Source organism: Polistes canadensis, unplaced genomic scaffold (assembly GCF_001313835.1).
Source record: "Polistes canadensis isolate GaletaPanama2010 unplaced genomic scaffold, ASM131383v1 scaffold_168, whole genome shotgun sequence".
In the NCBI taxonomy this organism is placed as follows: domain Eukaryota; kingdom Metazoa; phylum Arthropoda; class Insecta; order Hymenoptera; family Vespidae; genus Polistes; species Polistes canadensis.
The window spans coordinates 25,874-46,605 of NW_014569715.1; the positions used below are offsets into that span (position 1 = coordinate 25,874).

The 20,732-nt window shown below is 34.0% G+C and overlaps 1 protein-coding gene across 7 annotated transcripts in view; it reads left to right on the forward strand.

Moving 5' to 3' along the window:
- Positions 1–19,932, forward strand: part of LOC106789190 (protein sprint-like) — a 45,339-nt gene extending 25,407 nt beyond the window's left edge. For 6 of the 7 annotated variants that reach the window (XM_014753190.1, XM_014753183.1, XM_014753187.1 and 3 more), the window contains 15 exons: positions 6,643–6,766; positions 8,958–9,149; positions 12,932–13,116; positions 13,347–13,525; positions 13,611–13,775; positions 13,889–14,481; positions 14,584–15,298; positions 15,381–15,851; positions 15,951–16,095; positions 16,182–16,411; positions 16,920–17,380; positions 17,595–17,726; positions 17,810–18,052; positions 18,161–18,353; positions 18,611–19,932. In XM_014753190.1, coding sequence (XP_014608676.1) covers positions 6,643–6,766; positions 8,958–9,149; positions 12,932–13,116; positions 13,347–13,525; positions 13,611–13,775; positions 13,889–14,481; positions 14,584–15,298; positions 15,381–15,851; positions 15,951–16,095; positions 16,182–16,411; positions 16,920–17,380; positions 17,595–17,726; positions 17,810–18,052; positions 18,161–18,353; positions 18,611–18,714 — 4,132 coding nt within the window. In that variant the 3' untranslated portion in view covers positions 18,715–19,932. The remainder of the gene's footprint in view (positions 1–6,642; positions 6,767–8,957; positions 9,150–12,931; positions 13,117–13,346; positions 13,526–13,610; positions 13,776–13,888; positions 14,482–14,583; positions 15,299–15,380; positions 15,852–15,950; positions 16,096–16,181; positions 16,412–16,919; positions 17,381–17,594; positions 17,727–17,809; positions 18,053–18,160; positions 18,354–18,610) is intronic. The other variant, XM_014753189.1, reaches the window with a different exon arrangement.
- Positions 19,933–20,732: the final 800 nt, after the last annotated feature.

Here is a 20,732-nt window from a genome sequence, read left to right on the forward strand (position 1 = left end):
ATATAAATCTGAAAGATTTTAAAATAGAAAATCGCGTTGTTGGATATTATTAGAAAATATAAAACTACGGCCAGATTTATTTTTATGGCTATTAAAAAGCAGAACATTAAAAAACACGATAATAGGATTATTTTGAAGGAAGAAAAAAAGAATAAAATTACAAACTAGGAATAGAAGAGGGAAAATAGGGGTGTTGGGTAGAACGATCAGGAATAAGGAAGAAAGGAAGGAGGAATCCAATCTAACGGGTGACGTCAGGGACATATGTACGGATCTGAAACAGACCGTGGCGCTACTTAGTGCGTGAAGTGTCGCGTGTTACCTCGGGTAACGTAAGCTCACTTCGCAAGTCCCAGCGTGAAACCCAAGAGGCACTCTTTGGCTTCGGTTTCATTCGACGGGGGAAACCGGATAGGTTGCTGCCGCCATTTGCCGTTGCTACCACACTACTATCTTTCTTCTTTATCCTTGTCTTACTCTTATTCTTTTTCTTTGCCAATATATACACACGCAACAGGAACATGGACACGGGGAATGACTTTAAACGGGTCTACCTGTTTGCAACCCTTATTTTCATGTTTCCTCCTTCCTTCCTTTTTCTTCTTCTTCTTCTTCTTCTTCTTTTGTAATTTTAGGACGTTATTTATAAAAGGAAATTTTCATCTCCTGTTACTTTCCTATTACTTTCCTTCACTCAACACAAACGCAGGAAAAGTGACTAGTCAATTAGATAAATATCAAGCGTCGCTTATATTCATGATTATTTTTTGAATCAATGCATAAACTAAATAATTTCTATAACAAAGTTCTTCTTTTTTTGACTAAACCTTTAGGATATTAGTACCAAAAAATTATACTGTTATTTCGATTCAATTATTATGAATATTAGATGTTAGCAAAATGATACAAAAAAGAAAAACACTGAAGAATGTAAATTTTGTAAAATGTTTTGTAAATCTTCATGAATTTGTATCCGGGCCAGTTTAGCGACCCCAAATTTTAAACTGTAACCGTAACAAAGTCCCCCGAATAATAATAACTCGTTTCTTACGAAAGTGTTTCCGGTTTCAGCAGGTGCTTTTTCTCGCGAACGAATAGACGGTGGTGCTTCCTTGCTTTTGGTATATTTCCTTTTAGGTTAATACGATGCCAAAAAAGGAACAAAAGATTGCTCTACGGAGACATACGATAATACCACCGACATAAAGTCTTTATGTTCTCTTCTACCGGTAGATGCTCCTTTTCCTTCTAATAGGTAGATGTAATACATACTGGTTACTGGAAGTGGAACAAGATAGAAACAAGGATGTGGAAGTAGTAAGATAAAGGAGTTGATTGATATCCAAGCCCTTGTAAACGTATTCTCTTACCTATCCTTTTATAATAATTATTATTATTATGCCTATATACTACAGTTTCTATTGGTAAACGTCAGTTATTATCTTGTGGCATAAAGCGTCCTGGAAACACCATAAATATTCTTCGAAAAGGATGGTAATTACGGAGTCCTTTCTCCCTCTTCGTCTCCTTCTTCTTCTTCTTCTACTTCATATCGTTTTATTCTGAAATTTTTCGATTACTTATCGAACCGATAGATAGTCCTAACGTCAAAAGAACAATATTTTCCTATTTCATTCTTGAATAATAATCTCAATTACGAGAAGGCATGTATCGCATACAAAAAATAAGACTACAATTACCGTATATATAATTAACTACCGGATATATATATATATACTTATAAACACTTAAAGCGCCGCATATTTTGTTATATTACTTTAACTAGAACGCCGTAATTTATTTTCTTAAATGTAATATAACTAAAAGATTTTTGTAAAAATATATATGTATTATCCAATTGTATAAATGATCTTAATAAAGAATAAAAATAAATATATTTCTAGATAAAAGATATTCGATTTCTTTTCTCAACATTCTCTCCCTGTCATAATACGAAGGTAATACTGTGAAATGTATTGACGATGATAAAAGCTTTGCTATTACTTTATGTGTCTACCTAACACATATAAAAAGAAGAAACTTTTTCCTTCGATCCTTTAACATTTACAACGAACGAAGTCATTGGATAAAAGTCGAAGAGCAAAGTACAGAGTTTGTGCGTGATAAAAGTTTTCGATAAAAGTTCGAAAAAGAGAGAAAGAGAACGACTTATCGTTTCTTACAAGGCGGTGGGCTGAGAGAAGGGTGAGAGAAGGGTGAAGGAAGGGGGAATGGGCCGAGACGGTGCAATCGTGTCGTCGGGGAAATTAAATCGAGCGTAAGTCCCGTCCTTCTTCCGATGTACGAACCGGATATCGCTAGAAGCCATTCCATCGACCACGAAGATAATTAATTTTCTTCGGTTGGAAGATCGAAACGTACGTCCTCTTCGCATTTCTCTTACTTGTGTATGTGTGTGTGTGTGTATGAATAAGAAAGAAGAATAATTTGAAGAATATATAAAACTTAGTTTTCAATAGTTCAACAATAAATGTTCTTTGTTCTTTTGCCCGCCGTTCGAGTCCGAGATACGCGAGAAAACAATTTTTCATTTTTATTCATTAATAGAATTTATATTAAGTTTTTTTTCTTTATTATATTGTTAATTAAACAATTTTTATCTCATAATTGTAATAAATATAAGTAGTCTTTTCTTATAGTAGAAATTTAATAAATGAAATTATGGAAAGAAACTGAGTAAATTTCAATAAAAAAAATATATTTTTTCCATTCTCTAATCTCTCTCTTTTCTTTAGGAAAGCGAGGAAAGCTATCTCTCAAATCTTAAACATCTTAATATCCATTTATTCCTGCTATGAAAAAGCAGTCATTCGTGCCGAGATTGCGACTATCAAGCGGATTTCTTTCCCTTTCTGGCCTGGATATATACAACTCCGGCAATTTTCTCCTTTCATAAGCTTCAATTCTTTTTCGAAATAAGAAACATTTATAAACTTTATTACGTATCCCGCGTAATAAAGCGACTCCTCTTGCAATAATAGAGATAAAAATAAAAATTAAAATACTAATACAAATATCTAACAATGGGATCATAAATCTGCGATTTAATTCCACTCGATTATTATTCCTAACATATTTTACATTCCAAATTATATTTAAGAAAATTCTACAAGCCAATGTATTTCACTTTCCAAGAATAACATCGTAAGGAAAATAAACAAAATATAAAAATATTCGTGTATCTTTCTCTTGGTGCAATGATTGCTGCAAACACTGCTGCGGATTTGTAATTATACCGGATATCCGCTCGCGGAAACGAATTGAAGAAGGCCTCCTCCCTCTCTTATTCGGTGCTTTTGATTTTAGAACAAGTTCGGTATGGGTTTGTGCGGTTCAATGGTGTAAATTTTATGCGCCGGTAAGATTGGCGGTATTCCAATCGTAACGAGGCGACCCGACGTCTAGAATTGCTTTCGTGCGGGAACGCGTTTCGAATACGAAAACAGATTGCGATTCTCGTATTTGCCTAGGTAAACCTTGCTTGTTTCTCTCTCTATCTTTCTCTTTCTTTCCCTTTCTTTCCCTTCCATATCTCTTTTTCCAAGCTTTCCTTCGGTTGCACAATCCTCTATCTTTTGTTGTATCAACTTAGAAGACGTTTCCCTGGTGAATTTTATTCTACCAACGATGGAAACGAATGGTTTCTTTCGATAAAGGAAATACTCCTTTTTTGTGACTCCTTCGGTAACTTTTAAGGCATCTTAGACAAATATTTTTCTTTCCTGATAAAAGAAAGGACATATATGTAAAAGAAGATAGATAAACACCGATAAAAGATCGATAGAAAATATCATATACGATAACTTAATACACCACGTGTTGTGATGATTTTTCGGTTAAACGAGTGATGATCGTATAATACAATATCGCCTACGATACCGCCTACGATACCGCCTGTAAATTCAAATCAAAAAAAATATTATTCCTATCTACGATACTACTATCTTGAATTTCTATCTGACATGAAATATGTGCTGGAAATACGAGAAATAAAAATATGAATACGTTAATTAATATCGTTGGGGAAACATGGAAACGCTCGTGAAGAGGGGTAATTTAAAAATCAGACAGAGTTTGAAGATGAGTAGAGCGTGTAGAGAGCAAATACTAATACAATTACTAGTATTTTACTTGGATATAAAGTTCACGAGGAATGTCCGGGTCTTTCTAACGAGCTATCTTTTAAGCGACGAAAACACGACGAACTTTTTAAATTGATTGATTTGAACGATTAAAACATTACTTATAATTCTTTTTTAATATAAATATAAATAACACGTAATATGGTGTCAATTATTTTTTTCGAATTGAATTTCTTTCTTTGCAAAGCCTTTTTTGAAAATCCTCTTTCTCGAAAGGAAAAGAAAAGGAAGAAAGAAGAGGAAAAGAAAAATCAAAATAAAAATAAAAAAGGAAAGAAAGAAAGAAAGGAAGAAAGGTGAGTCTTTCAGGAGGAGGCCCTTCTTTCCTTCGAGAAAAAGGGTCGATCCCTTCAGTGGCGAATATGTGTGCACAGAAAGGACGAGTGTATGTTTCTCTAGATCCCTTATTTTCTTTGAGACATGTGCGAGTCGATGCATAGTGGCTCGTTAATACAGAAAAATACCTTCGTGTAAGAGAAAGAGCAAGGTAAAAAAGAGAAGAAAGGAAAAAAGAGAGAGAGAGAGAGAGAGAGGGAGAGGGAGAGAGAGAGAGAGAGAGAGAAAGGGTGACCGGAGGAGGACCACGTGTTGAGAACCTTCAGTTACCATGGCAACCCCCATCTGATCTCGTCCGCAGACGACGAACACTACGATCATGTTCCAGGATCGTAACCACCCTCTCGTGGACCGTGCTGCTACCGATCGATTCGAAAAATGTCATCGAATTCAATTCCGATCGATCCGATAATAACCACGACGCATATATGTATTATACATATATAGAAAATATGTATCTACAATGGAAGAGTACATAGCTGATCGAGTTAAACGTTCAGGAAAATATAAACTTCCACGTGATAAAATAAAATCTTCATTCTTAAAATCATCATGTTAATTATTAATGTATTAATCAACACATTATGATTATAATATTTAGTTCTACTGATTGCGAGAATACTAAACTTTGAGTTCAACTATAATATTAAATGCAATACTCTTTTCGAAATTATAAATATTATCAAATAATAACTCATTCGCGCGAGACCGCTATTGCTTATAGGTTAGACATTTTAACTGGATATACCACATAAAATAACTGATATATAAAGCATATTACTATATGAAAAAATAATATTCAAAATCCACAAGTTTAAGAAGAAAATCTAATAAAGATAAACATTTAACAATCAAACGAAAAAGAACAGACAAATAAACGATTAAAAATATTGAATGATATAGAACTTAACGTTTAGGCTACTGATTTTGAAATTACGTAGGATTAAGTTGTCGGTCTCTCGAATCTGTTAAAAATATTCTTACCGAGAATCAATTATGAAATAGACTGAACATAATAATTACACCGTGACAAGAATAAAAATACGATTATTTAAATATTCTTCAATTCTACGCGATATTCTTTATCGTGATAAGTTCCATCGAATAAACATTCAAAAAATCGATCAAGTCTCGAGTTATGTGATCCGTCACAACAATACCGTAACGCACGTTGACGAGGCAGCACGGTAGTTGGTTCTTGATAAAATGTCCAGATGTCAAATGCAGAATGGACAATACGTCGTCGCGTTGTGCACGTATGCGTACATGACGGCCGTCGTTTTCAGCCTTTACATACGTCAACTCGCGCATACCCTCCACCCAAGTCCCCCCTCTCTCTCTTTTTTTAGCTGATATTCATCCAATGGGCGGTCAAAGTTTGTTGGAAATAACAACGGATACAGCGGCGCTTGAGAAGTTCGATTTGCTCGAAAATACAATTTATCTGTCAAACCACCAAAAGATGAACGAGACACGACGCGTCACCTGCATCCTTACTTTTCCATACACACATATATATATAAATGTGGGTATATATATGTGTGTGTGCGCGCGCGCGCTTGTGTCATTTATATCATATACAAATACAAACTATCAATGACGACTAGTAATAAAAATAATTAATCAAGTCCGAATTATATATAATTATCCAATTATTGCTAGCTCTCTGCTTTTCGTTTCGATCTTTCGATGCTCGTTAAATGATACTTCAAGGAAATTTTATTAATTTACGTCATTCAATTTCATTGCTCTCGGTATATGTTAAATTTAATTTATATTAACAATTTTATGCATTTCGTAATAATGGAAGAGTATTATATCAATACATTATGCATTGGTGTGAACCGTAATTATAAATAAAGGATGAGAATAATTGATTTACTTATAATTAAGATTCTTGAAAAAATCTATACGCTTTGTAATTATTTTGAAATAAAAAAATGTATTCTATATAAACTGGATTACTTTACTTTAATGATGATATGTTAAAATATCTCTGTTATTACGTTTTGATATACCGTATTAGCGTTGCGTTTTACACGTGTCCACGATTTTGTTAATGAAGAAAGGAAAGAAAAATAAAAGAAAAGAGATTTTTCAATCGATCTCTAAATCAAAGTGTCTCTCGCATTTCTTTTTACAGAAGCGATGTCTTTTTGGAACCGTATCTGCAGCAGCACGGGACCGTTCAAGTTGTCAGCTCGCCGAGCACTCCACCACCGAATCCGCTTCAACATCATCAACTTGCGCAGCTACATCATGGCCAGGTGACAGAATCCCCTTTCTGTATCACGATTAATTTTGTAATCCTTTTAATAATCCCTCTTAAAAAACAACTCCACTAGATATATCGTTTCTCGAACTTCCACGTTAGCATAAATTGAGCCTGTAACTTGACCATAAACGAATCAAATTGAGAGTGCACGGAAGTAAACGAAGCATCTTATCAGGTAAAAGAAAGAAACAGGAAAGTAAAAATAAAACAAGGAATACAAATTACGTGAGAATGAACTATCTTTAGGTTTAGTAGGAAAATAAATAAAAAAAATCAGTTTGAATAGATATTTTATTCGATCGAACGGAATAAGCGGGTTCTATTTTATTCAAACGAGTTGGAAGAAAAGATAGGATACTTAGGAAAACGAAGGAGTGAATAGAAGAAGAAGAGGAGGGGGTAGAGGATAAAGAGAGACGAGGGAAAAGAGGGTAGAACGATAGACGAGGAACAGTCGTCGTCGTCGTCGTCGTCGTCGTCATCGTCGTAGGGGTTGGATTCAGTGCGTGCGGGCGGGCGGCCGTTTCGAGTGTAATTTAATTTGAAATGCAGACTGACACACAACGGCATTTCAGGCTAAAGGGATTAAACGTGGACGTGAGGCACGTGCTGAGAGGCCCCGAAGCTAATTGCAAATCCCTTAATTACTCGTCGAAAAAATGTATACGCGCGTGACTCTTGTCTCATCGCGAGCATATCTTATAGTCGTCGCGTCATCAAAGTACTTATGATCCTTTTGAAAAGATTGATACTTTTCACAGATGTCGACGTTTAAATCATTTTACCGTATCCTCTCATATTTCGATCTTATATCTTTTCTTTTTCTCTCCGTTTTATTTAATTAAGCTCGAGTCACTGCTCTACTAACACTTTCTCAGGCACTTCAATACTATCAAAGAAGTTGCATCTATTTACCGCCTCTCTGAAATCAACAGCACACACTTTTTGTTTTACCGAACGGATCACTCATCCCATTAACCCCGCTAACTATGCCCACGTTGCTTGACTTTAGTGATTTCCGGAAAACTAATAGTCCAACATGGCTGACCCGTTGACATTTATTCCAATCTTATAATACTTTCGGAAGGAGAATAAAACGAAAAATTAACGTCTTTAACATTCCGCATGATATTCAAACAATGCGATTTTTTATTATTATAAAAATCTTTAATAAATTGTTTATTCCAATAAATTAACCGTTATTGTAGTATTAAACGTGAAATTTATGTTAATCGATAAAAAAAATTTGTAGAAAATGATCATACAAATAAATTTGTAATTCGATACGAATCGAGTGAAAAATTTAGCCACGCTCAGTACTGATTTATTTTCCCTTTCCTTTTCTAAAATAACGCAGTAAGGAAAAACAAATCCATTCAAACGTGAGGAATAAAAAAGTATAAGGGGGCAAGTCAACGACAGGTGCTCGATTTCGTGAAACTCATTTTACGATTATGTCAATGCAATGTCAATTTTAACTTATTACTGAGGTGAGGGAAAAATAAAAAAAAGAAAAATTGTATCCCTAACGGGTACGATAATCGATCGATTATCGTTACGTATACGTTCGAATCGAGGATAATTAAAGTCGAGTAGTGGAAGAAATAATCTGTTTTACGAAAAGGGAAAGAATTGAATGTCAGCCGACCTTTTCAATGGTAAATATATTTTTTGAAATGAGAGAAAGGTTCGATACTTTTTTTTTTCTTTTTGTTCTTTTCTCTTTCTCTTTCTCATTTTAGGATAACCAAGTAAATCGTAAAACGACATTGACTGCAAATTAAGATAACCCCTTTTCTCTTTCTCCCAACGACATAACGCCGCATTAAATCCAGCCGCTTTATGACGAGCCAGGGAGGATTTGCAACGGGCACCCTCCTAAAATCGTTTCACCAAAACACTGACGACAACTACGACAAAGATTTCCATATTCGTTTCGATTACCGTGCGATCATTTCTCTAAATTTGGATTATTAATCAATTTATTAAAAAATATCTTTGATATAATATTTTTCTATTCCGGTAATTTTCATAAATAGAATACAGTGTACTTCTTTCTTATTTTATTTAGAACTGACATATCATTAAAACGATAAGTTTGAAATAATAAGTTTGAATTGTTAAGCAATTCATTTGAAAGATATGAAGATGATTATAAATATTATTTTTCTCTTAATTTTCAGAGCGAAGAGTCGCTTTCTTCGGAAGGCTCGGCCACCTCGGGAGGATCTTCGGCAACTACAGAAGATTCTGGCAGCGAGGTGGCATGTGACATAACGCTGATCGAAAGGCTCATACGATCTCATCCGATTTGGTTCCTCCCGGGTATTCAAAGGGCTGGAGCTTTCCACTTGTTGCAAGGAAAGGAGGAAGGGGTGAGTGTATTCTTGCTTAAGAGAATTGATTAGCCGTAAGATACTTGCAGGTTCGCTTGATAGGAATCTCAAAAGAGTATTAACGATGAAGCATAAATTTCGAAAAAGATAATTCTTTCGATTATAAAATGTATTATTTGTCATTTTCATTTGACCATTAACTGTTGTTAATAAAAACACGAAATAAAGACTCCTGATTACTCCTCGATAGTATTTTATTTACTGTCTCGAGAAATTCCAACATGTTGGAACAATTTTCTACGGTACACTGTTTCTAATTCGTTTCTTTCATCTCAACTTTTGGTCCTGAAGAATAAATCGTCAAAAAAATCTTTTCAACTCTCCCTCCTACACATTTTTCACGGCCCGTACTTAAGTTACGGACAATTAACCGATAATATTTATTACGTTCAACACGTGTCCGGAAGACTTGGAATACGGAGGGGACCTTTGAAACATCCCCAATGAATCTCGCAGTTTCTATGGAGCGTGCGAAAACTTGCCGTTGCGTTTTGATTTTATAACTCTTCTTTCCTTTTTTTTTCTTCTTCACTTTCCTTGCCGTTGATTTTTATCCCACAAAAGAGGGAACTCGCGTGAGTGCGAATATCATTTACACGATTTTATTATTTTCAAATCTGATTGTTAATAATAGAAATGAAAACTACTTTGACAAAAATTGTTTTCGAACAACAATAGTAATAGTTCTAGCACCATAGTTTTCCATAGATATTATTTCTTCTTCTCATGTAACCAAATTTATTTCCCCTAGAGTCACTTTGATAATCAAAGCACGATTGTGCATTTTGAATTGTAGAAAATAAAAAGAAGAGACGAGGATTACACGGAGACAGCAATTTCGGGAGATAGAATAGCGCGTACGCATTTGTATAAATCTTTCACCGCAAATTTATGGATTCGCAAAAGAGAGAGGGAGAGAAAGAGAGTGGACTAGGAGAATAGGTTGTACTGTACACTGCTACAGCATACCATAGAATAGTTGGTAGCTCCTCTAAAACTCGTTTCACGAAAACTTTATACCAAAGAAGCTGGTATCTGCCGGAAGATATTTAAACGAGGAAAATTATCCGACGATTATCAGAGAAACACATTGGATTACGGTATCTGGAAATCGTAATTCTCTGTTGTTGCTTGCTCAAACAAAGGTAGAACGATACATTAAACTGTTTGTGGCTATTTGGCAAACCCACCGTGTACTATTTTAATATGTAATAAACGTAAATGGCAGATGCAGTAGCATCGAAATATCTGACCATCTCTCTCTCTCTCTCTCTAATTTGGCTTTTCTTCAAGTGAACATCTCCAAGTTTTATGTACGTGCACCATTGAGAGTATTATTCTTCAAAGAGTGCACACACACACGTGTATTTCATTATTAGAAGATAAATTATATTATTCTTCTTTTTTTTTTTTTACTCCCTTTTATTCTTTTTATTCCAATATTAGAACAATTAATGTTGAATAAATTAAAAAGATAATTATTATCTTTTATTATTACATATTTAAACAACTTTATCCGACATTGATAAAAATTTGTATCGTCTGATAAATTTCACATCTGGATAAACGCTATAGTTTTGACGCGTGCGATTATCCGTCATCATTCCATCCGTCATCATTCCATCCGTCGTATCAGACTCGATATTTCTCTTTATTTCCGTTCGCGTATCGAGCACGGGAAAGGGGAAGTTGAGTGGAAAAAGAGGAGGGAGGTAGAACAATGAGTGCATCCGTGCGAGCGTTAAATCTTATCTAATACTCGAACGTGAGGAAAAGTGAGAGGAAGAAAACGAAGAAGAAGAGGAAGAATAGGAACAAAGCCAAGTGGTCCCAGATGGCAAATCGTGTCAATGCCTTGAGAGAGCCCCTCGCAATCATTGTGAAAGCGTCTCGTGCCAAAGCGTACGAATTCTTGATGGAAAATCTTTTCATGTACGAGTTGTATTCTTACGTAAAATCTTATTAACTACGGTCACGTCCTAATAATAATCGAAAGTCAATGAGAAAACTTATCGAAAACGAATTTTAATAGAAATGTGTGTACTATTGTTTACCTAACATATTTTTAACATTTAACCCATTTGCATCGTATTTTTAAATATATGATTAATTTCAATTTTATATAATTTGCCCATGTTATTGTGCATTTTATATTCCTTAAGTTATAAAATTAATTATATATATATATAATTTTTTAATTTTAATCTTAATTAGAAATACCAATCGAAAGTTATCACCTGTTAGAAGAAACGTCTGAACTTCAATTAAAGAGATCAAATTTTCTGATAATACACTAATAACAATTTTATGTTTTTGCATACTGATCATAAAACACGTGCGAATTATTACGCTTACATATGCAAATAGGTTAAAAATATGAATTTTTCCAGAATTTTTTCCTTTCTTTTGTTATTCGATTTACTTCATTCGGTTTTTTGACATCGATATCACATATATCAAAAAAAGACATTGCAATTTATTAGAAGCATAAAAATCACGAAAAATCCTAGACGAAACTTGAAGAATTATTTGATTTTAGCGAACAGTGACAAGGTTTCTAAAACGTTGACGGTAGTTTAGTGGATGGTGATGGTGATGTCTGTGGTGATCATGGTACTTGTAGGTAGACAAGACGAAACGAGACGAGAAGAGACCTTGCGCTGTAATCAACGTTAAAAACGACTGCGAACAAGACGAGGCATTGTGCTGTCATTGTTTCCAGCCGTCCCTTTCATTGTTTTCCAGCTCTGTTAATTGTTATGCTCGTTCTCTTGCATTTCTCTGCTTGGAGGTCTCCCCATTCCATTCCATCCCACCTCACCCTACAATCAGTCCTCAACCACCTTATTTTCTATCTCTCTTTACCGCTATTTCAATGAGTGGGCAGGAACGAGCAGCAGCTAGCTCGAAAAACAATGCTTCTTGCAATTACTCTCTATAGAACGATGAGCATCCCTCGTTTCCGAAGAAGATGAAAGAATAATAGAGAATGATAAAAAATCAAACAAAAGAAAAAATTAAAAGAGAGAGAACGAGTACAAAGAGTCATGTTACAAGAAATAGGAAAGTCAAAATTCACGAAGCGAGTAAGTAATCGGTAGAAAATGAAAGACAGTCAAGATATTCATCGGTGATATATATCTATCTATGTATGCAAATACATCGGACGTAAAAGCAAAGGATGGGGTATCCAAGTTTTGCTTGAAATTGCTCTCCAAGTGAAAAATGGAAAAAGAACTGGCATAATATTTTCGTAGTAGATGCACAGTACTATATATCGATGCATCACCGACCAAACAGAACCGAGTAAGAGAGAGTTACTCTCTCTTTTCCACGAGTAACTTGATCTCTGTTTCTTTCTCACCCCCTATGTCCCGCTCCCTCTGAGCATCGGGAGCATCATCGCTTTTGTGCTTTCGTTCATCCGACAGCCATTTTTTCTGACGGGAAAAACTCATTCGCGGTGGTGCATTGTCTTTACTTTTCTCCTCGTTCGTCTTCATTTCTTTTCATCTTCGATACTGACGAGATATTCTCGCGCTTATGCATCTATAACTTCGCTAGTAGCTTAACTGTATATGCTTATTTTTTCTTCTTTTATTTGATTTATTTGTTCGATAAATGTATTTCAACATATTTAAACGATAAAATGTATCCTACTTTTCTTTTTCATACTCTCTTGTTTTCTTATTTTTTACATAATATTATCTCTTATTTCTTATTACAATATGATATTTTTTTATTTCCATTTTTGTTTACAGAACTTCGTAGTCCGACAGTCAAGTCAAAGCGATACGATGGCCCTTTCGGTGAGATTACCTGCCGGGAAGGGACCTTACATCGAGCATTACCTGATCCAAGCAAACAAGGGGAAGCTGAGCTTGGAAACAAGCGAGAACAGGTTCGACAACATCCCCTCATTGATAGCTCATTATTCCCAGTGCTGGTGAGTAGTCGTTTATCAAGTTTATTTACTTCTATTTAAGTATCCTTCTATCTATATTGAGTTGATCGTTATCGTAAACAGGCAACGTGTAAAAAATAAGAACTTTTGTGTGTGTGTGTGTGTGTGTCTGTGTGTGTGTATCTCTTGTTTTAATTAATCTTGAGAAATCAAATACGTTGCCTTTCTCCTGAGATGATTAATTAGTTCTCAATTTTTTCTTATTTGCTAAGTAGTGATGAATTACCAGTGCAATTGACACTACCGAGAGCAATGCGAGAGGCTAAAAATAGGCAGCAACTTTCATCCCTGGCACTTTTGGGTCAAGAATTTTGGAGATATCCAATGGCGAATCCAAAACCACCAGAAAGCAGTAGTAGTAATACCTCGAGTTTAAGTAGTTTCCATGGTTGTAAGTTCTTTTAATAAATAATTTTACTCATTGCATTATACATACGTATAATGATTCACTCTTTTTATTATTTCAATTTTTACAGGTAACAACAATCTTAATAATAATAATAATAATAATAATAATAATAATAATAATAATAACAATAATAATAATAATAATAATAATAATAATAATAACAACAACGCTGGTACTCCAACAACGGAAAGCATTGTTCTTAACCTCGCACCTATTTCATCTCATGATACACGTAAGATATAAATTTACAGATAAATTTAACAGATAAATTTGATTCATTTTAATTTGAACAAAATCTATTAGAAAATTATATTATAACTAATAGAAGTCGTTCGTATTTTATAGAAAATTCTTCACCAACAAATACAGGAACAACATCAACGTTTGCATCATCCTTACCACGCCAGCCAAGACCAACACCACCCAATACGCTTAATCTAACGACCTTTAATGAACCACTGGACATGAAGAAAGATCAACAAGAAGTAATGTCTCCATGCGAAAAGCTCTCACAAAAATTGATCTCCCCAAACTTGGTGCAAAGCGTACGTTGTCCATCCCCCATCGTACACAATGTCGAGAGTAACGTTCTTAGTCCCATTCAGGATACTAAAGGAAACTTCGAGAATACGAGAAATATCCTTGAAACACCCAAGACAACGATCGTCGAGTTTTCAAGAAGTAGCAAGTTTACTTCGATCGGCACATCTACGTCTAATTTCCACCAAAATATTTCCAACTTCAATAATCCCTCGTGCACAAATTCGCCTATTGTTTCTGATACTCAAATTGTTGGTCAGAATGTTAAAACTCCACCACCACCACCACCGAGATGGGCTAAACCTGGATTAAGTCAGAATCAGAGTCAAAGTAATTTCACGGTTACCACAACGGTTACATTTAATGTCAATCAAACTAATGACATAATCGCGTCGCAAGTAAGTGCTCGTTAAATCTTATATTGAGATATTATATTATCAATATTTGAGATATTGATAATATCTTAATTTGAGTTATTTATTCGTTTGTAATTTTGATAGCAAAATACACCAACGGAACCGAATACGTCATTGTTGAGTCCGCAAAGTGCAACCTCTAACAAATCTCTAACGTCAAATTTCTCCATTAAATCTCCTCTTTCGCCAACGATGCCAGTACTATCACCTACGTCGAAACTAGTTTCTAACGTTGGCAGTAAAACACCTAACGTTCTCTCGCCCACGACACCATCGAGCACGAGCAAATCGAAACGACGACGCGATCGTGAAGCTAGAAAGAATTCCCAACATTATCAAGAATCTGACATCCTTGATTCTTATTATCGTAGCTCGCCAGGTGATAAGATCTCAGACTACGAGGATATCTGGAACACAACTGATCAATCAAATCAATCGACTTGGTCACCGAATGATAGACTCACACGAAACGACCCACCAAGTGGTTGTAATAATGCTCAAGATCGTTTAAGAAATTCCAACGATCGACTAATCGGCCAAGATAGATTACTCAGTCCGATTGAAAGATGTACCAATCAAAGAGATGACAGATTGACAGGGAACAAGCAGCTAATTGTAAGAAATGAAAGGTTCATTTTGAGAAACGACAAGTCGGTTATAAATGAAAAACTTTGTTATAAAGAGGTCGCTAGTCCAGAATTTAGTAGTTTCAAACCTGTACCCGAAATGAAAAGTATTGAACAAGTATCACCTGAAGAAACGGGAATGGGAAGAAGGCCCGATCTACTCTCTAGAGTTTGTAAGTCTATTCAACGTTAATATTCACAGTATTATTTTTATTAGCAATTATTTTTAACGATAATTCTATCCATTTTTAACAGGTAGTGCTAATTCTTTGAACAGTCCTAGTGCAGTGACACCACCAAGAAATAAACTAGGATTGATACTTGCTAAATCAGAAAGTAACAGCCCACTGACACCTGAATCGAAACAGGGTAGTCCATTTTATGCAGAACCAGCTGATGCGATTGCTCAAAGTGCCGCGATAGTACCAAGAAGACGATCAAAGAACAATCCGGCCACAAATAAATATCGTCATAGCGAACCAGGCTGGTTACAAACACCGGTTGGCAATAATTCGAATCAATTGCATCCTATCGACTGGGAGGAAACGGAAGAAACGGAGGATAAAACGCCATTGATATCATCTTCCGTCGACAATTTAGCTAAACGTCTTGGCACGAGGGAAGTGAAAAAAATTCCCCGGGCAAAGCCAGTGCAACCACCAAAGATCAGAGTCAAGGTATTCAACGACACATCCTGGGCCGTCGATTCTAGTTGGGAGTTTATCGGTAAATTTAATCTAATGTTAGCCTATGTGTAAAGAAATGAAAAAAAATAAAGGAAAAGGTCGTTTAAATAAATGATTATAAAATTATTATTAAATCTAGGAAACGAAGGAGATGATTGTGAGCCAGATTACGACTGTGATGGGGATTACGACGGAGAGAACGTCGCAAGAAAATTTCCGGACGAGGAGTGCGATAGAGATATTGTAAGAAATACTTTGACTGTTCAGAGTATCATTCTACAACGGTAAGAAACTATTTTTGAAAAAGAACAATATTGCAAAAAGTTTAAATGATAAACTGTAAGATCGTTTGAAAACGCTTTTTTTTTAGGTACCCAGAATTGCTAAAACCGCCTGATATGTCGGAGTCGCTGTACAGCGACAGAAACTCCTCGTACGATAATGTTGAAAAGAGGAATGAAAGAGAAGACACTCCGGAATCGAGAAAGGATCCAACATATGATCCTTCTGAGTGGGAAACTATGCTAGATACGGACGAGAGCGATATTGAAAGAATTAAAAGAAACAAGAGCTTCAAGGAAAGACTGGATCCTCTTTTGTGTGAGTTTAATATTTCTTATTTGCATAACATTAACTTTTTGCAATCGGACTTCGAAATATAGCCAATAATCATAAGCGAATGTGTATTGTTCAAGAAGTTAACCTCCTAAGCAGCTTATACTGAATACAAATTTGTATAAAATATACAAATAAAATATATTTATGTATAATATAAAAATCATTGACCTACTGTGGCCTAGATTTTTTGTTATCGTTAAAATAAATAGACTATTATACGATCAACTTAATGTCATAATCTTTCCAAGCAATTTTACAGTAAGCAACATCTCATTTTAAAGCATGAACCTTGTCTCTATTCGTACAGTTAGTTTTTCTCACTCAAAATAAATTCGAATATTCGTTGTATTGTCAGTATCTATTTAAGCGATATACATTTATTTAACTAGATAATAATTACGATTATCTTGTATAAATGGTTATTGATTATTTTCGACATCTATATAATTAAATAGATAGTTTTCATTGTATGTATTTTTTCAATTTTTAGCACCACCACGATTACAGGCTTTGAGGAATCGCGACATGAGTGGTACTGGTTCAACGATAAGATCCTACGCTCTCCAATTAGCAGCCGATAAAACAACAACGTTCTCTCAAAACATTGACAATTTCATTCAATGTACGAAGGAAGGAAAAGAAGCAAGTCCTCATGTAGTTATGAGAAACATGCGACAATTTATGTCGGGAATGAAGAATTATTTGGTAAAACATGGTGAACGAGAGTTTGAGAAAGAAGTTGAGAAGGAAAGACTAAAATTAAAACCAAACGAATTTTTGAATCTCGATGCTATTCTGGAAGGTGTGATGATGGGACTCGTTGTACGACCACTCAGAGAACATGTTTATAGGCTTTTTGTGGATCATTATGTTAGCACGGGTTCTCTTCAAACACTTTCTGAAAGTATTCAACATGCCCAGGGTAAACATGTTCAAGATCTTGGTGTCCGAGTTAGTATACTTTTCAATTATTAACTATCAATCAAAGACATCAAAGTTTTTAATAGAATAATATATTATAACACATAATTAAAAATTATTTTTTTTTATATACTCTTTTACATATTTAAATTAAATATTATATATAATACAGGATATATAAATTTATAAAATAATAATCGAACATAACAATAACAATTCTTTATCCTTATATATTATTCAACAGGCAAAAATTATACCACCGTCGGAATCGAGCCTGGAACGTATACTGAAATATCTAGAACGATTACAGAAAGCAGATTCACCATTGGATAAGCTGGAGAATTTATTAGCTGCAATATCCGCAATTTTTAATTCTGTAAGTATAAGAAAAATAGTTGGTATTTTGATGGAATATGGTAATTCTCCTTAATATTCAATTTTATCATTTTTCTTACACAGGTAAAACATTCTAATTCTATAAGGCATGTGACCCTGGGTGCAGACGACCTTTTACCTCTCCTTGTGTGGGTATTAGTTCGTGGTAAGGTTGTTGATGCTGAGGTTGAAGCTGAATATATGTGGGGCCTCCTTCATCCTTCTCTTCTTACCGGAGAAGGTGGTTATTATCTGACAACGCTCTCTAGTGCAGTGCACGTTTTGAAGACTTTCAAATCTAGCCATGGAACAATGTCCACGTTAAACGTAAGGAACTACGAATTTTATAAAACTTTTATTTTCAAGAAAACAATGAATTAAGAATATAAATTTATTTCATCCTAAAATTCTATTGAAAATTTTTTTATTTTTTAGGGCTCTGGAACACCAGACTGCTCTTCCGTTTTACGTATTCTTGTACCGGACGAATTGCATGGTTCTTTGAATACTAGAACTTTACCAGTGCGGCCGAATATGAATACCAGAGATATTTGTCGCATTCTTGCACACAAAATAAGATGCACCAACCCTCAGGATTATGGTCTTTTCAAATTGGTGCAAGGAGAAGGTATTATACTGATTTATTATTTATTATCTTTCTGAAGCATGGAATTTTAAAAAATATAAATGTTTCTTCAAATTATTTTCATTTTTCGAAATAGACTAAAAAATATTCTATTATGCATATTTAAGTATTAAAAAATTAAAATATTTCAAATTCTATCATGCTGCAAAAAGTTCAATTATTCTTACTTTATCAAAAGAAGAGTTTCATTAATAATTACAGGTATTGATATCTGTTATATAATATATCTAATTTTTTAGAAACATTGTTAGGCGATCAGGAATGTCCGCAAGAGCTCTCTCACTGCCTTTTTGCCTATAAACGAATCGACGCGAAGATAGCCTGGCCGAAAACTAGTTCTTGAACGTCACAAAGCGGCGTATTTTGTACTAAATTAAATTAGAATTTGTATCATTCTCGTGTTGTTCGTAAGTTTGTGGCACATTGTCATTCTATAATTATCCTACTCTGACTGAACTATCTAATAAGAGACGTTTATGAAACCAGTGTGTCAATCCATGTAATTGATTGTATCTTATATACGTTCCGTGTTATTGCGAATAGTACTATTGTTCTGCTAGATCTGTACATTTCTTTTTTTCTGTTCTCTCTCTCTCTCTCTCTCTCTCTCTCTCTCTCTCTCTCTCTTTCTCTCTCTTTCTCTCTAATTCAGAACTTTTAGACATTTTTTAAATTACATTTTATTCGAAGCAAGTATTTCACCTCTAGTTACCTTCTAAAACACGCATTGAATCTTTCGTAAATAACAAAAAGCTTTATAAAGATCTATATCTTATCCTAAACAAATACTTGCCACTTTAGTATTCGTAGTACTTCTTAATCATAAGAATTTTAAAGTAATGGTATATCCTATAAACTTATAAAGATATAGCATTTGACGGTATGGACATTTTTCTTTTTAATTGTAAGAATTTTTTTACTGAAAGATACTTTTTCTTGTTAAAACACGTATGTAAAATTCACAGCCGGATGGTTGCGTTTAAACATATTTCATGCAGGTGCTACTTTTTAAAGAAGTTTGCTCTTTCCAACTTACTGCGCTAAGTAAATCTAAATCTATTACACGAAAAAATGATAAAAATCATTCACGAATCGACGTCAAAAAAAAACAAAGAAAATGAATAGTGCGTACGTTTTACTTTTCCATTCGTATATACAATGATGTATCAGTGAAACAAAAAAAAACATATTATTCAGTATTTAATACTTCGTAAACGTCTACATTAATGATATTACTAATACGATTATAATCAATCTATATTAGCAGAGTGGGGTTCGAATTAAGAGAGCCATGTTATTCGTAATAAAATTGTGAAGAATATAAAAGAGATAGAAGAAGAAGGAGCGAAAAAAGAACGAAAAAAATACTTAGTTTTTCTAAATAAATATTTATTTCGAGGTATATATTAAAAAGAAAAAAATAAGATAGAATTAGAATCAAATATATTTAATTCCCTTTACCCTAAAATATAGGAAGTATTATTATATACGTTACTGTATGTGCGTATTTATTAATTAAGGACATGACATGGTTGCAATAAAATGAAATTAACAACAAAAAGAAATAAAAAAAAATACAACGATAGATCTATGGTCTCTGCGGTCGAAACCAACTTTGCGAAGGAAGTACTATACATTTTCTATAATTGATTTAGTCATAGGTTCTTGATACAAATTTTAGGAATAGAATGCAAAAGACTAGTTTAGAATCTATTTTAAGTACTTTTTATGACACATGGTGAATTACTAGATAAGCAATTTGTATTTTAGGCAATGTTAGTATATTTATTCGAAGTTGTATTCATATTTTTTAAAGTTTCTTAAATCATTCAGCATGCATTGGTTTTTTAAATTCCTTTTCTTTATTTTCTGTTTTTTTTTTCTTTTTTAGAATTTGCTCAACTGATTTGAGCATCGATTATAGGCTGTGCGATTTTATTAAGATTTTATGTGCAAACAACATTGACAGAACAAAAAACGATGTCTATCTCAGATATAATATAATCACTATTTAATTAAATAATAAAATTGTAAGAATGTGTATCGAAATCACCGATATATTATTTCAAATTTCCAAGCAATTACTTAATAACGAATCTTGTACGAATCAGTGGAGCATTTTATTATCCTGTGTGGGATAGTACTTGATAGACATATATATAACATTAGTAATTATATGTACATTTTTTCTCATCTAATTTATTAAAAGCATTTTTAATACACACACATATATATACATATACATTCGTTTATACACGTTATACGTGTATATTAATGTATATTTAAAACATGTATGATAAATATTCGTTACATAGATGTACTTCGTTCGTTTTCTTAATATGATTAACTATAATGTCATTG